The sequence below is a fragment of the Lithobates pipiens genome, unplaced genomic scaffold, assembly GCF_037356315.1.
Source record: "Lithobates pipiens isolate NorthernLeopardFrog02 unplaced genomic scaffold, aLitPip1_a1.2 Scaffold_47, whole genome shotgun sequence".
Lineage (NCBI taxonomy): Eukaryota > Metazoa > Chordata > Amphibia > Anura > Ranidae > Lithobates > Lithobates pipiens.
Window position 1 is genome coordinate 1,282,618 of NW_027507871.1, and position 17,450 is coordinate 1,300,067.

Consider the following 17,450-nt stretch of genomic DNA (forward strand, 5'->3'; position numbering starts at 1 on the left):
AGGAACGCGATGGGATAAGGAACGCGATGGGATAAGGAACGCGAAGGGATAAGCAACGCGATGGTATAAGGAACGCGATGGGATAAGGAACGCGATGGGATAAGGAATGCGATGGGATAAGGAACCCGATGGGATAAGGAACGCGATGGGATAAGGAACGCGATGGGATAAGGAACGCGATGGGATAAGGAACCCGATGGGATAAGGAACGCGATGGGATAAGGAACGCGAAGGGATAAGGAACGCGATGGGATAAGGAACCCGATGGGATAAGGAACGCGATGGGATAAGGAACGCGATGGGATAAGGAACGCGATGGGATAAGGAACGCGAAGGGATAAGCAACGGGATGGGATAAGGAACGCGATGGGATAAGGAACGCGATGGGATAAGGAACGCGATGGGATAAGGAACGCGATGGGATGTAAGGAACGCGATGGGATAAGGAACGCGATGGGATAAGGAACGCGATGGGATAAGGAACGCGATGGGATAAGGAACCCGATGGGATAAGGAACCCGATGGGATAAGGAACGCGATGGGATAAGGAACGCGATGGGATAAGGAACGCGATGGGATAAGGAACGCGATGGGGTAAGGAACCCGATGGGGTAAGGAACGCGATGGGATAAGGAACGCGATGGGATAAGGAACGCGATGGGATAAGGAACGCGATGGGATAAGGAACGCGCTGTACTGGATTTGAATGATAAAATAATGAAATGGAAGGAGGATCGACATTTTGAAAGCTGTGGTAAAACAGGACAGGTCACCAGTTGTGTCCATGGTCTCCTTGCAGCTGGTCTTATGCCCATTACTGACTTACCATGTCTTGTTCTCTGTATGGAGGCGGCCATCTTGGTAGAGGCAGAGCTTCTTACGTCAGAGCCTCCAGCAAGGAGAACAATGAGCAGCACAGAAGTGACATCACCAAACCTCCTAAGACTGGTAGACAGAGGCAGCAATGCCTGAGACCTCATGGGGTACCTGGCACTAGAGCTGCACGATTAATTGGCGCTATATAAATCGTGTATAATAATAATAATTGTTAAAAAAATTGTGATCTTGATTCCGCCCCCTCACGATCTCTATGCATGGGGCACATCACAGGACACACAGCAGGGTTTAATATGCCGTATACAGCAGGGCACATTATTAAGCACAGCATGGTGCGTCACAGGGAACATTAGGGTGTACACAGCAGGGCATGGGGCACACAGTAGGCACATCATGGGGTACACGACGGGGCACATCACAGGACACATCAGGAGGTACACAGCAGGGCATGCATCACAGGAAATGTGGCACATAGGGCACACAGCAGAGCACACAGTAGGGCACATCATTGGAAACAGGGCACATCTGGCAGTACACAGCAGGACACATCACAGGGCATGGGGCATACAGTATGGTACACAGCAAAGCACAGAGCACATCAGGGAGTACGCAGTAGGGCACAGAGCACATCACAGGGTATGGGGCACACAGTAGGTCACATTACAGGGCACACAGTAGGGAACATCATGGGTCACAGCGCACATTAGGCGGTACGCAGCAGGGCGCATCACATGGCATGGGGCACACAGTAGAGCACATCAGGTGTTACACAGCAGGGCATGGGGCACATAGCAGGGCAAAGGACACATTGCAGGGCATGGGGCACACAGTATGGCACATCTACGGGGTACACAGTGGGGAACCTCACAGGCCACGAGGCACGCAGTAGGGCAAATAGCAGGGCACAAACCAAAACACAGGGCACAAAGCAGAGCACTGGGATCCTCCAGACACAGCACAGTGTCTCTCAGGGCAGCTGTGGGGGGGAGAAGGCACAGGGGGACACTGTGGGGAGTGTAAGCCACAGGGGGACAAAGTGGGTGGAGGAGGACACTGGGGGTGGGGTGTAAGGCACAGGGGGGTGTAAGGCACATGGGGACACTGGGGGGTGTAGTAAGGCACAGGGGGGCACTGGGGGGGGTGTAAGGCACAAGGGGACACGGGGGGTGTAAGGCACAGGAGGACACTGGGGGGTGTAAGGCACAGGGGGACACTGTGGGGGGTGTTAGACACAGGGGGACACGGGGGGGTGTAGAGCACTGAGGGGGTGTAAGGCACAGGGGGACAAAGTGGGTGGAGGACACTGAGGGGGTGTAAGGCACAGTGGGGACACTGTGGGGAGTGTAAGCCACAGGGGGACAAAGTGGGTGGAGGAGGACACTGGGGGTGGGGTGTAAGGCACAGGGGGGTGTAAGGCACATGGGGACACTAGGGGGTGTAGTAAGGCACAGAGGGACACTGGGGGGGTAAGGCACAGGGGGACACTGTGGGGGGGTGTAAGGCACAAGGGGACACGGGGGGGTGTAAGGCACAGGAGAACACTGGGGGGTGTAAGGCACAGGGGGACACTGTGGGGGGTGTTAGACACAGGGGGACACGGGGGGGTGTAGGGCACTGAGGGGGTGTAAGGCACAGGGGGACAAAGTGGGTGGAGGACACTGAGGGGGTGTAAGGCACAGGGGGGTGTAAGGCACAGGGGGACACTGGGGGGTGTAGGGCTCGGGGGTGTAAGGCACAGGAGGACACTGTGGGGGGGGATGTAAGGCACAGGGGGACACTGTGGGGGGGGATGTAAGGCACAGGGGGACACTGTGGGGGGGGGGTGTAAGGCACAGGGGGACACTGTGGGGGGGGTGTAAGGCACAAGGGGACACGGGGGGTGTAAGGCACAGGAGGACACTGGGGGGGTGTGTAAGGCACAGGGGGACACTGTGGGGGTGTAAGACACAGGGGGACTCTGTGGGGGGGGGGGGTGTAAGGCACAGGGGGACATGGGGGGGGGGGGTGTAGAGCACTGAGGGGGTGTAAGGCACAGGGGGACACTGTGGGGGAGTGTAAGGTACAGGGGGACACTGGGGGGGTGTAGGACACTGGGGGTGTAAGGCACAGGGGGACACTGGGGGGTGTTAGGCACGGGGGACACTGGGGGGGTGTTAGGCACAGGGGGACACTGTGGGGGGTGTAAGGCATAGGGGGACATGGGGGGGTGTAGGGCACTGAGGGGGTGTAAGGCACAGGGGGACACTGGGGGGGTGTAAGGTACAGGGGGACACTGTGGGGGGTGTAAGGTACAGGGGGACACTGGTGGTGTAGGGCACTGGGGGGTGTAAGGCACAGGGGGACACTGGGGGGGTGTAGGACACTGGGGGTGTAAGGCACAGGGGGACACTGTGGGGGAGTGTAAGGTACAGGGGGACACTGGTGGTGTAGGGCACTGGGGGGTGTAAGGCACAGGGGGACACTGGGGGGGTGTAGGACACTGGGGGTGTAAGGCACAGGGGGACACTGGGGGGTGTTAGGCACGGGGGACACTGGGGGGGTGTTAGGCACAGGGGGACACTGTGGGGGGTGTAAGGCATAGGGGGACATGGGGGGGTGTAGGGCACTGAGGGGGTGTAATGTACAGGGGGACACTGGGGGTGTAGGGCACTGGGGGGGTGTAAGGCACAGGGGGACACTGGGGGGGGTGTAGGACACACACACGGGTCACAGAAAGGTTCTGTACAACACTACGACCAGCCGAGAAAATGAAGTTCAATGCTTCCGAGCATGCCTCAATTTGTTTCTGAGCATGCGTAGGAATTTTTGCGCGTCGGAATTGCTAAAGACGTTTGGAATTTCCGATCGTGTGTACGGGGCATAACTGAGGAAGTGCGATCATTGGGGCAACTTTCCCCTGAAAGGTGAGTTTTATCTGCAAGTATGACGAGGAAGGAGCTTCTGATCCCATATCACCTGGTCCTGATCCCATATCACCCGGTCCTGGTCCTGATCCCATATCACCCGGTCCTGGTCCTGATCCCATATCACCCGGTCCTGATCCCATATCACCTGGTCCTGGTCCTGATCCCATATCACCCGGTCCTGGTCCTGATCCCATATCACCCGGTCCTTGTCCTGATCCCATATCACCCGGTCCTGATCCCATATCACCTGGTCCTGGTCCTGATCCCATATCACCCAGTCCTGGTCCTGATCCCATATCACCTGGTCCTGATCCCATATCACCTGGTCCTGGTCCTGATCCCATATCACCCAGTCCTGGTCCTGATCCCATATCACCTGGTCCTGATCCCATATCACCCGGTCCTGGTCCTGATCCCATATCACCCGGTCCTGATCCCAAATCACCTGGTTCTGGTCCTGATCCCATATCACCCGGTCCTGGTCCTGATCCCATATCACCTGGTCCTGATCCCATATCACCCGGTCCTGGTCCTGATCCCATATCACCCGGTCCTTGTCCTGATCCCATATCACCCGGTCCTTGTCCTGATCCCATATCATCCGGTCCTGGTCCTGATCCCATATCACCCGGTCCTGGTCCTGATCCCATATCACCTGGTCCTGATCCCATATCACCCGGTCCTGGTCCTGATCCCATATCACCCGGTCCTGGTCCTGATCCCATATCACCCGGTCCTGGTCCTGATCCCATATCACCTGGTCCTGATCCCATACCACCCGGTCCTGATCCTATATCACCCGGTCCTGGTCCTGATCCCATATCACCCGGTCCTTGTCCTGATCCCATATCACCTGGTCCTGATCCCATATCACCTGGTCCTGGTCCTGATCCCATATCACCCGGTCCTTGTCCTGATCCCATATCACCTGGTCCTGATCCCATATCACCCGGTCCTGGTCCTGATCCCATATCACCCGGTCCTTGTCCTGATCCCATATCACCCAGTCCTGATCCCATATCACCTGGTCCTGATCCCATATCACCTGGTCCTGGTCCTGATCCCATATCACCCGGTCCTGGTCCTGATCCCATATCACCCGGTCCTTGTCCTGATCCCATATCACCCGGTCCTGATCCCATATCACCTGGTCCTGATCCCATATCACCTGGTCCTGGTCCTGATCCCATATCACCCGGTCCTGGTCCTGATCCCATATCACCTGGTCCTGATCCCATATCACCCGGTCCTGGTCCTGATCCCATATCACCTGGTCCTGATCCCATATCACCTGGTCCTGATCCCATATCACCCGGTCCTGGTCCTGATCCCATATCACCTGGTCCTGATCCCAAATCACCTGGTTCTGGTCCTGATCCCATATCACCCGGTCCTGGTCCTAATCCCATATCACCCGGTCCTGGTCCTGATCCCATATCACCCGGTCCTGGTCCTGATCCCATATCACCTGGTCCTGATCCCATACCACCCGGTCCTGATCCCATATCACCTGGTCCTGATCCCATATCACCTGGTCCTGATCCCATACCACCCGGTCCTGATCCCATATCACCCGGTCCTGATCCCATATCACCTGGTCCTGATCCCATATCACCTGGTCCTGGTCCTGATCCCATATCACCCGGTCCTGATCCCATATCACCTGGTCCTGATCCCATATCACCCGGTCCTGGTCCTGATCCCATATCACCTGGTCCTGATCCCATATCACCTGGTCCTGATCCCATATCACCCGGTCCTGGTCCTGATCCCATATCACCCGGTCCTGATCCCAAATCACCTGGTTCTGGTCCTGATCCCATATCACCCGGTCCTGGTCCTGATCCCATATCACCTGGTCCTGATCCCATATCACCCGGTCCTGGTCCTGATCCCATATCACCCGGTCCTGATCCCATATCACCCGGTCCTTGTCCTGATCCCATATCATCCGGTCCTGGTCCTCATCCCATATCACCCGGTCCTGGTCCTGATCCCATATCACCTGGTCCTGATCCCATATCACCTGGTCCTGGTCCTGATCCCATATCACCCGGTCCTGGTCCTGATCCCATATCACCCGGTCCTGGTCCTGATCCCATATCACCTGGTCCTGATCCCATACCACCCGGTCCTGATCCTATATCACCCGGTCCTGGTCCTGATCCCATATCACCTGGTCCTGATCCCATATCACCCGGTCCTTGTCCTGATCCCATATCACCCGGTCCTGGTCCTGATCCCATATCACCTGGTCCTGGTCCTGATCCCATATCACCCCGTCCTGGTCCTGATCCCATATCACCCGGTCCTTGTCCTGATCCCATATCACCTGGTCCTGGTCCTGATCCCATATCACCTGGTCCTGGTCCTGATCCCATATCACCCGGTCCTGGTCCTGATCCCATATCACCCGGTCCTTGTCCTGATCCCATATCACCCGGTCCTGATCCCATATCACCCGGTCCTGATCCCATATCACCTGGTCCTGGTCCTGATCCCATATCACCTGGTCCTGGTCCTGATCCCATATCACCCGGTCCTGGTCCTGATCCCATATCACCTGGTCCTGGTCCTGATCCCATATCACCCGGTTCTGGTCCTGATCCCATATCACCTGGTCCTGGTCCTGATCCCATATCACCTGGTCCTGATCCCATATCACCCGGTCCTGGTCCTGATCCCATATCACCCGGTCCTGGTCCTGATTCCAAATCACCTGGTCCTGGTCCTGATCCCATATCACCCGGTCCTGGTCCTGATCCCATATCACCTGGTCCTGATCCCATATCACCTGGTCCTGGTCCTGATCCCATATCACCCGGTCCTGGTCCTGATCCCATATCACCCGGTCCTGGTCCTGATCCCATATCACCCGGTCCTTGTCCTGATCCCATATCACCCGGTCCTGGTCCTAATCCCATATCACCCGGTCCTGGTCCTGATCCCATATCACCCGGTCCTTGTCCTGATCCCATATCACCTGGTCCTGGTCCTGATCCCATATCACCTGGTCCTGGTCCTGATCCCATATCACCCGGTCCTGGTCCTAATCCCATATCACCCGGTCCTGGTCCTGATCCCATATCACCCGGTCCTTGTCCTGATCCCATATCACCTGGTCCTGGTCCTGATCCCATATCACCTGGTCCTGGTCCTGATCCCATATCACCCGGTCCTGGTCCTGATCCCATATCACCCGGTCCTTGTCCTGATCCCATATCACCCGGTCCTGATCCCATATCACCTGGTCCTGATCCCATATCTCCTGGTCCTGATCCCATATCACCCGGTCCTGGTCCTGATCCCATATCACCTGGTCCTGGTCCTGATCCCATATCACCCGGTTCTGGTCCTGATCCCATATCACCTGGTCCTGGTCCTGATCCCATATCACCTGGTCCTGATCCCATATCACCCGGTCCTGGTCCTGATCCCATATCTCCTGGTCCTGATCCCAAATCACCTGGTCCTGGTCCTGATCCCATATCACCCGGTCCTGGTCCTGATCCCATATCACCTGGTCCTGATCCCATATCACCCGGTCCTGGTCCTGATCCCATATCACCCAGTCCTGGTCCTGATCCCATATCACCCGGTCCTTGTCCTGATCCCATATCACCCGGTCCTGGTCCTGATCCCATATCACCCGGTCCTGGTCCTGATCCCATATCACCCGGTCCTGATCCCATATCACCTGGTCCTGATCCCATATCACCTGGTCCTGATCCCATATCACCCAGTCCTGGTCCTGATCCCATATCACCCGGTCCTTGTCCTGATCCCATATCACCCGGTCCTGGTCCTGATCCCATATCACCCGGTCCTGATCCCATATCACCTGGTCCTGATCCCATATCACCCGGTCCTGGTCCTGATCCCGGGACTTCTGTTGTGTTGCAGGGAATCGCAGGCGTCTGGTGATGGACCTTTAACGTTTCCCTATTGCCTCTTAGAATGTGTAATCTTTTCACAGTTATAATGTTTAGTCATCTTGCGAGGTCGTATTCAGTCATTTGTATTATGGGATAGCACCCTGGCACAGACAGAAAGTGAAAGAGCTCTATATTCACGCAATAAACGGGCATTTCCTACACGGCTTTCACACGCTTTACACTGAGAAGTGCAATCTGGGAATTCACAGGTCACCTCGCCGCTTTAGACACTTTTTTCAAAAGAAAGATAATTCAATTCAAGAGAACATTTCCTATAGAAAGTCAATCAGTAGTCAGTCGTAGTTCAGCTCAAGGTGTAGCCAGGTGTTGGCGCTTCCTCACTCGCGTCTGTCAGACGTGAATAGAGGAGAGCTGATTGGCAGCTCCTCTGAGGGGGGGGTCTGTGCTGATTAATTATCAGCGCCACCCCCCCCCCCTCCCCAAGGATGCCCACACTGGACCAACAGGGACTCCACTAGGACCACCAGGGATGTCACCACTAGATATGCCACCCTAGACCACCAGGGATGCAATCAGTGCCCACAATGGATGCCAATCAGTGCCCACAATGGCCATCACTGATTGGCAGGCATTATTGTTTGCCACTCATTGGCATCCATCCATACCATCAATTACTGTACATCTGTGCCACCTATCAGTGCCCATCCATGTCACCTATCAGTGCTCATCCATGTCACCTATCAGTGCCCATCCATGCCACCTATCAGTGCCCATTCATACCACCTTTTAGTGCCCATCAGTGCCACCTATCGGTGCCCCATCAGTGCTACATATTAGTGCCCATCATCAGTGCCACCTCATCGGTGCCCATCAGTGCCGCCTTATTAGTGCCCCTCAGTGCAGCCCCATCAGTGAAGGAGAAAACGTACTTATTTACAAAGTTTTGGAACAGAAACAAAAAAATACATTTTATTTTCAAAATTTTCTGTCTTTTTTTTATTTTTTATTTGTTTAGCAGAAAATAAAAATCCCAGAAGTGATGAAATACCAGAAAATAAATCTCTATTTGTGGTAATAAAATGATAAAAATGTACATTGGGTGCGGTGTAAGCCCTTGTACACACGCCAGACATTCCGACGGAAAATGTCCGATCGGACCGTGTTGTCGGATAATCCGACCGTGTGTGGGCTCCATCGGACTGTTTCCGTCGGAATATCCAACCGACAAAGTTTGAGAGCTGGGCTATAAAATTTTCCGACAACATGATCCGATCGGACTTTGTCCGATCGTTTGTAGAGAATTCCGATTGGACAAAGTGCCACGCATGCTCAGATCAAATTCCTAGACCAAAGCTATTGGCTACTAGCTTCACGTTACGTACGATCGGATTTTCCGACAACTTTGTCCGACCCGTGTGTATGCAACACCAGTTTCAGACAAAATCCGAAGGATTTTGTTGTCGGAATGTCCGACCCGTGTGCACAAGGGCTCACATGACAGCGTGATTGCCAGCGACACTGAAAGCTGAAAATTGGTCTAGGCAGGGAGGTGTATAAATGCCGGTATTGAAGTGGTTAAAATTGCGGCAAAACGGGAGAGGCGTTCGCAGTGCCATTTGATCGCGGTGTGATTTTTGCCGCAATAAATCACACTGCAAGTGCGGCAAATCGCAATGTGTGACAATCTTCCCCAAAAGAAGCTCCTCCTCCTTTCTGAGCGACTAGCCATTAAGAAGTTATTCGCAAACGCCTCCCGCATTCTGCCCGCCATTCCAAACATCCACTTCCAGGGGGGGGAAACTGGCGGTGAGGAGGCAACATATCACCTTCTCACCACCTGTCAAAAACCATCTGAAAAGCATTTCACTATGGATTGCATTTCAGAGGGGTGTCAAGGTTGAGAGTCCCTCGGGGGGGCCCCATTATCACACGGTCTGATTCTCTGTTTCTCCTCCCCGCAGTGTAATAAAACCGGAGGGGATTGCTTCTACCAGACGTACAGCTCGGGGGTGGACGCCGTCCAGGAGTGGTATCGCTTCCAGTATATAAATATCCTCGCCCGCGTCCCCAAGGATGGTGACGTCTCTACAGAGCAGCTGGAGAACTTTATCCTCGCTTGTCGGTTCAATGAGGAGCATTGCCTGCAGACGGGGTGAGTACGCCCCATTTATTATTATTAATTATTCTTAGAAAACTGAAATTTCAGATCCATTCAGCTGAAAATGTTGCAGCTTTGTATCCCGGCATTCCACTAAATAGTGTGACCGCGGCTCCATATGAGCCTCCAACATCCGTAATATACTAACAAAGTGCATCAGAGCAACAATTGCAAACTGAGCCCCGCCCATGCGGAGTAAGGGGTGGGGTTATTCGCCCGCATGCCACTGAAGCAGATAGAGGTACATTATAATTTGGGGCTAATAGTGATGTACATAGTTAGTCAGGTTGAAAAAAGACACATGTCTATCAAGTTCAAGTTGTAGAAAGAAACACGCCAGCTTTAGTGTGAGGAAGAAACGTCCTTGTTTTAGTGATGCCACTGAAAGGAAACTTTGCCCCGTGTGTTGGAGGGGCCACTGGGGCAAAGTAAATGTCCTTGTGCCTGTGGTGTCACTGGAGGGAAAGAATGCTCCTGCGTCGGTGGTGTCACTAACATGGAAAACTGCCACTGCATCTGTAGTGTTGGGGGGGGGTAACAGTGATGTAGAAAGAAAAGCCCCAGCATCAGCGTGAGGAAATAATGCCCATATTGGTGTCACCAAAATGAAAAACTGTCCCTGCATTGGTGGCGTCAGTCTGAGAAGGACCAGTTTGGTGGTAATATGAAGGGGAAGGGGAGCTGGGAGGATGGTGGCCCCTTGGGGGTCCAGTGTAGCTCTGAGGGGGGTAGAGTGGCTATGAGAGGAAGAAGGGAACTCTGGGGCTGATTTGCTCCCCCCCCTGCCCTCTGTGTACTTACAGTTCAGACCCCCTCAGCGTGGCACCTGATATGTCACATGACAGGGAGGCAGGAAGAAGGGAAGTCCCACTCTCCGGCACGCACCTGTGGTGGGAAGGAGGTAAATTCTCAGCGCCTGCCCAGCTTGCTGTCTTTCACCCACATTGGGCTGATGTTGGAAGGAGGAGCAGAATCCTCGCACCATCAGCCCCTGCTCTGTACTCCCAGCGCCTCCTCCCCCTCCCCCGATATTACAGCACTTCACCTATGGTAGGTATTTTTCTTCTCTCCCCCCCCCCATTCCTGCCCCTGTTCTGGCTATTCTAGATGACAAAGAGATGGATGATTTCCCTTCACTTCCTGTCCAGTAGACACAACAGGAAGTCAGAGGAATTTGCCCAAAGTGTAGCAAATCCCCTTCTTAGACAAGAATCACAGTAAAAGGTGTCCCCATCTGAAGGTTTGTCCTCCATTCTTGTTCTGATGCAGAGTGGCTGACCAAGACTTGAATATAGCAGGCTGGGCAGAGAGTTAAGAAAGCCTCGGAGAAGGCTCAGAGAGTTGGGCAGAGAAGAAAGCCATGGAGAAGGCTCCAGAGAGTTGGGCAAAGAGTGAATAAAGCCACGGAGAAGGCTCAGAGAGTTGGGAAGAGAGTAAAGGAAGGCTCAGATAGTTAGGCAGAGAGTGAAGGGAGGCTCAGAGAAAGCTCAGAGAGTGGGGCAGAGTGAAGAGAGCCAAGGAGAAGGCTCAAACTTGGGCAGAGAAGAAAGCCATGGAGAAGGCTCAGAGAGTTGGGCAAAGAGTGAAGAAAGCCTCAGAGAAGGCTCAGAGAGTTGGGCAGAGAGTGAAGGAAAGCTCAGATAGTTGGGCAGAGAGTGAAGAGAGCCTCAGAGAAAGCTCAGAGAGTGGGGCATAGAGTGAAGAAAGCCATGGGGAAGGTCCAGAGAGATGGGCAGAGAAGAAAGCCATGGAGAAGGCTCAGAGTTGAGCAGAGAGTAAAGAAAGCCATGGAGAAGGCTCAGAGTTGGGCAGAGAGTGAAGAAAGCCTCAGAGAAGGCTCGGAGAGTTGGGCAGAGAGTGAAGGAAGGCTCAGATAGTTGGGCAGAGAGTGAAAAGAGCCTCAGAGAAAGCTCAGAGAGTGGGGCATAGAGTGAAGAAAGCCATGGAGAAGGCTCAAAGAGTTGGGCAAAGAGTGAAGAAAGCCAAGGGGAAGGTCCAGAGAGATGGGCAGAGAAGAAAGCCATGGAGAAGGCTCAGAGTTGGGCAGAGAGTGAAGAAAGTCTCAGAGAAGGCTCAGAGAGTTGGGCAGAGAGTGAAGGAAGGCTCAGATAGTTGAGTAGAGAATGAAGAGAGCCTCAGAGGAAGCTCAGAGAGTGGGGCAGAGTGAAGAAAGCCAAGGAGAAGGCTCAAAGTTGGGCAGAGAAGAAAGCCATGGAGAAGGCTCAGAGAGTTGGGCAAAGAGTGAAGAAAGCCAAGGGGAAGGTCCAGAGAGATGGGAAGAGAAGAAAGCCATGGAGAAGGCTCAGAGTTGAGCAGAGAGTGAAGAAAGCCAAGGGGAAGGTCCAGAGAGATGGGAAGAGAAGAAAGCCATGGAGAAGGCTCAGAGTTGAGCAGAGAGTGAAGAAAGCCAAGGGGAAGGTCCAGAGAGATGGGCAGAGAAGAAAGCCATGGAGAAGGCTCAGAGTTGGGCAGAGAGTAAAGAAAGCCTCAGAGAAAGCTCAGAGAGTGGGGCATAGAGTAAAGAAAGCCAAGGAGAAGGCTCAAAGAGTTAGGCAGAGAGTGAATAAAGCCATAGAGAAGGCTCAGAGTTGGGCAGAGAAGAAAGCCATGGAGAAGGCTCAGAGAGTTGGGCAGAGAGTGAAGAAAGCCATGGAGAAGGCTCAGAGTTGGGCAGAGAAGAGAGCCAAGGAGAAGGCTCAGACAGACGGGCAGACCTACTAGATTAGCATTGCTGGGGGCCCTAAGAAGAGCCAAGGTGCAGAATCTAAGGGACAACCTTTTCTGTAGCATAGCTCCTGAAGGTGGAGATGTTGTGCTGCAAGTGAGTCCCAGGCTGCGGCACTCTGATCCAACTCAAGCAGGCAGCTACAGAGAGAAGGTTCTGAAATCTTTGCAGATGGACAAGCCTTTGGGTAACACAGAGAAGGGTAATGGCATTCCCTGCCTGCAGCTGTACATACCAAAGAGTAAAGGTTGGGGGGGGGGGGGGGTCAATCAAAGGCGTAGCCAACAAGTTTCCGGAGAACTTCCCACTTCATCAGGGCATGAGACTGACAACAATGTGAATGGGCTGGAGGTGAACTGGACTTTTCATGGTATTCCTTTCAGTGTGATTACAAGCACAAGTCATGTCCACAGCTGGTTTGGCATCTGGAACCCGATCACCTCCATCCACATCAATACCTGAAGATAAGATAGCAATGCCAATAGGATAATCTTACAGGTCCAGCACTAGTTTTCCATTTTCGTTAAAGAAGTCACCACTTTGGATGTTCTCCTCTGTTCCCCTTTCCTCCTCGGCAGGCATGAACATGAACACCTCTGAGATCCGTGCGTATGTCTTCGCTTTGTCTATAGTAATCAGCGAGTGTTTGTATTCTATGTGCTTGTATACCCGGAAATAAATCGATTTCTTTTTCTGAATGCAGGAACTACTCACATTTCCACCACCCCATCTACGGAAACTGCTACACCTTCAACCACAACCGCTCTGACAGCGACACGTGGAGCTCCTCTATGCCGGGGATAAAAAACGGTCAGTTCCCTTTCTAGAACACCAAAAAAAAAAAGTAACTTTGTGTGCGACGTCTACGGAAGGCAATCTTCACATATTTCAAGTGCATCTCCAGGCAAATGAATAGATCTCTGCTCTGTCTGCGCATCAAATTCTCATTGATCTCCTCCCTTTATGTCTCTGGTCAGGGGCGTAACTATAGGGGGTGCAGGAGTTGCGACCGCAACTGGGCCCTGTGATGCAGGGGGCCCATGCAACCCTCACTACATATGGCCGGCAGCAGCATAGGCAGCTAGCACACACAATTACATACCCCCTCCATATTCCTCTGGGGACAAGGACCCCTTCTCACGTGAGGACAGGGACCCCCACCTCCCCTGGGGACAGGGACTCCTTCTCACCTGGGGGCAGTAACTTCATCTGCCCTGGAGAAAAGGACCTCATCTCTTCTGGGGACGGGGGACACAATTCTGCCTAGGGACAGTCCCCCAATGGGGCACCTAAAAATGTAAAAAAATAAATAAATAAAAACTACTGATGCCAGTGGTGGAACTACAGGGCTCACAAAGGTCATACCTGTGACCACGCCCTGGAGTTCCACCGCCAGACTCGGAGGGAAGGGCCCTGGCTGGGGTTCAGGGGGGGCCCTTCATGGTTTCTTGCATCGGGGGCCCTGAAGGTTCTAGTTACGCCACTGTCTCTGGTGATCCTGACAGGATTTCCAATATATGCGATTTCCTGCAGAGGAGTAACCATGCTGAATTGCATCGGCGCTGTAAGTCCTCTGCACTGCACCCCATCCCCCCCCCCCCCCGGGATGACGCGGAGATATGGGGCTCCTCCATTCACAAGGCGATATGCGGTAAAATACCGCGTGAGTTATTATATGAAGTCTTGCGGAAAACATTTTAGGCCTGGCACTAGCCGGCGTATTTATTCACAGTAATTATATTAATAGTAATTTATTAACAAGCGAGCGCCCGCCGCGTCCTCAACAACAGTTGAGAGCTCCCCGCTGACAGCTGAATGAAAAATGAAAAGAATTGCCAGAAATAGAATATGTAAGTTGTATCCCCCCCCCTCACACACACAATATCAGGCACGTCCGGCGGTCTGGCATGAATTCTGAGGGAACCTCACACCAGAATTTAAAACAAAATGGCATGAGGTGCCCCCAAAATCCACACCAGACCCTTAACCGAGGGCGCAGCCCGACAGGTCAGGAAAGGGAGGGGACGAGCGCCCCCCTCCCCCTCCTGAACAAAACCAGCATGTTGATGGGGACAAGTCCTCTTCCCCACAAGACTGGTCGGTGGTTGTGGGGGTCTGTGAGTGGGGGGCTTATCGGAATCTGGAGTACATAGTACCTCTAACTCCTTCACCATAAAAAAGTCTAATGTCAAAAAAAAGACATTTGTTTTTGACAAGTCCCCCGGTGTAGATCCATTGTCAATCGCTGCGCCCACCACACCGCCGAGCCAAAAAGCAAAACAAAAAAAAAAAAAGCCCGCTTGCACTTGAAGGCTCCCGCCATCTGACAGCTCCGTCACCTTACAAAACGAATGCTCCGTACACACGGTCCGACTTTCCGACTGAAAATGAGTTTTTCCGTCTGAATTTCCGACACACAAAGTTTGAGAGCAGGATCTAAAATTTTCCGACAACAAAATCCGTTCGTTTAAATTCCGATCGTGTGTAGAGATTTCCGACGAACAAAGTGCCACGCATGCTCAAAATGAATTATGAGACATAAGCTATTGGCTACTGGCCTCTTTATAGTCCCGTCGTACGTGTTCTATGTCACCGCGTTCTGAACGATCGGATTTTCCGACAACTTTGTGCGACAGTGTGTATGCAAGACAAGTTTGGGCCAAAATCTGTCGGGAAAAAATCAGACGGATTTTGTTGTTGGAATGTCCGACTGTGTGTACAGGGCATAAGGGACATGCTGGGTTAATGATGTCACAAAGGGGTGGGGGTCACCTGGTGAAATACCCAGGTGACCCCGCTCCTTAGTTATTTATGAACTATCAGACGACGGAGCTGTCAGATGGCAGGAGCCTTCGGCGCAAGCAGACTTTTTCATTTTTTTTTTTCATTTTTCAACCACCAGCCAGGGTTGTGAGGAAGAGGCCCTTTTCCCTATCAATAATAAAGGTGGGGGGCCCCAAATATTATAATTTCCAGGCAATTGTTGCTGACAACTGATGACGTGTCCGTTGTTAAGGACATGGCGGCCGCCAGAGGCGGCTCTAGGTTTTGTGAGGCCCTAGGCAAAACTTAGACATGAGGCCCCACTCGCGCCCATAATGGAAAAAATAATTCAAGCAAGTTATCAGTGGTGGATGAGACAATGGAGTCAGGGGTGATTCTGGGCTAGGACAGAAGTATCACCACTACTGGGAGGCTTGACAGGCAGGAGAAGGATTAGGTATATGACAGGAGTCCCACCATTGGATAGGGATCCTCCTTCTGTCAGCTCCTTTTCCTGTCTGTAGACATCAGAGGTGAGGAGGCAGCCAGCATCTCTCCCCGAGTTCAGATTGCAGTGCGTTGGACACCAAACAGCCCATACAAGCCGAAGGCGGGTGTGCCCTCATTAGCGCCACCCTGCTGGGGAATTCACTGGAGCCACTTGGCTCAGCACCAGCAGGATTTAGCCTGGATACACAGGCAAGGTCCTGGCAATGCAGGTAATTTACCAGAGCAGAGAGGATCTCCGCTTAGGGAGAGAGACATTCCTTAAAAAGTGATGCTCTGTGTGCGGGTCGGCCAAATTAGGCAGCTGCGAGGCCCCTGTGATAGCGAGGCCTTAGGCAACCGCCTAATTAAAGAGCCGCCTCTGGCGGCCGCCCAACCAGCACACATTCCACAAATACCACATGCCCGGACCACTACTTTTCAAAATGTTCCTTTATGGAGATATATAATCAATACAAGATACATTTGTCCAAAATGCACCAAATCAAGACACACATTACAGGTGATCTGCAATCAGCAAGTAATTAGTATAATGACACATCAGTGGAACCCCGTTCCCACAGGGTGACCCCCTTGTACTCAGGGCGGGCTGGGGGGGTCAACATCTGAATATCACAAACGTGATCTTACTGACAGATGACTTCCTCCACCTATGCTGTCCATGGCTGCCCATGGGACTCTAGCGAATTTCTTGGGACAATTCCTGTTCAAGTGTGTAACTTGTAGAGAGGAAGCACTGCATTAACTGATCTCTCCCATGAATCAACCATGGGGGGAGGGGCACTCCATTTTAAAATAATTTCCCTCTTCGCATGAAAGAAAAGGTAGGACAGTAGCAGCTTAGTACATCTTGGCCTCTGATCATCATCCTGGATTCCCAGAAGCGCCAGTTCCGGGGAGACAGGAAGATCCAGTTGAAGGCGACCATTAATAGTCTCCGCCCCCCCCAGCCCAGTACCCGATGATCTCGGGGCAACTCCAAAACAGGTGAAGGTAGGACCCCCCGTCATTCTGGCACCGAGGACAGTCTTGTGATCTCCGGGGGTAAACCTTATGAAGCTTTTATAATAGACCCTGTGGAGGAACTGAACCTGAATTAACTTCTCTTGCCTGGACCACTGCGTAACAATTCCGTATTTTCTTCTGTGAATGGATTTTGATGCCTTTTCATGCGGCCTTCACCGACAATTTTCAGTCTAGTGAATTGGCAGTTTGAGGATCGCATGCGATATTTACTCCAAATGTGTCCTGCCACCTACATATCATTCTGTGAATGGAGCCCACAGTCCTGTATGGGAGGAGGTCATCCTCCACTGGCTGTGCGGTATAGGGCATTGGGGGAGGGGAACCAGTCACCGGTTTTTAGAAGGCGGCGGTGCAGGTGATGTAGTGCCCTCCTCTCTGGGCAGTTGCTGTTGGTAAAGTTACCTGTGCTGTCTGTTGTAAAGCTCAACTCCACACATCACCATGCTTGGGCACGCGGGAAGAATATTTACATACGGGAACCAGGCCTGGCCCAAGACATTGTGCTGCCCGGGTCCAAGAATGAAATGAAATGAAATGCTGCACCCCCCCAAAAAAAAAAATAACCCCACCTGCCAAAAGGCCACCACATCCATTATTTTATATCATGATAATTAAAACTAAAATGTAATTAA

The 17,450-nt window shown here is 52.7% G+C and overlaps 1 protein-coding gene across 1 annotated transcript in view; it reads left to right on the forward strand.

Moving 5' to 3' along the window:
* Positions 1–17,450, forward strand: part of SCNN1A (sodium channel epithelial 1 subunit alpha) — a 166,631-nt gene that overhangs the window by 48,406 nt on the left and 100,775 nt on the right. Inside the window, exons 4-5 of the mRNA XM_077467097.1 lie at positions 9,601–9,791; positions 13,226–13,332. Coding sequence (XP_077323223.1) covers positions 9,601–9,791; positions 13,226–13,332 — 298 coding nt within the window. The remainder of the gene's footprint in view (positions 1–9,600; positions 9,792–13,225; positions 13,333–17,450) is intronic.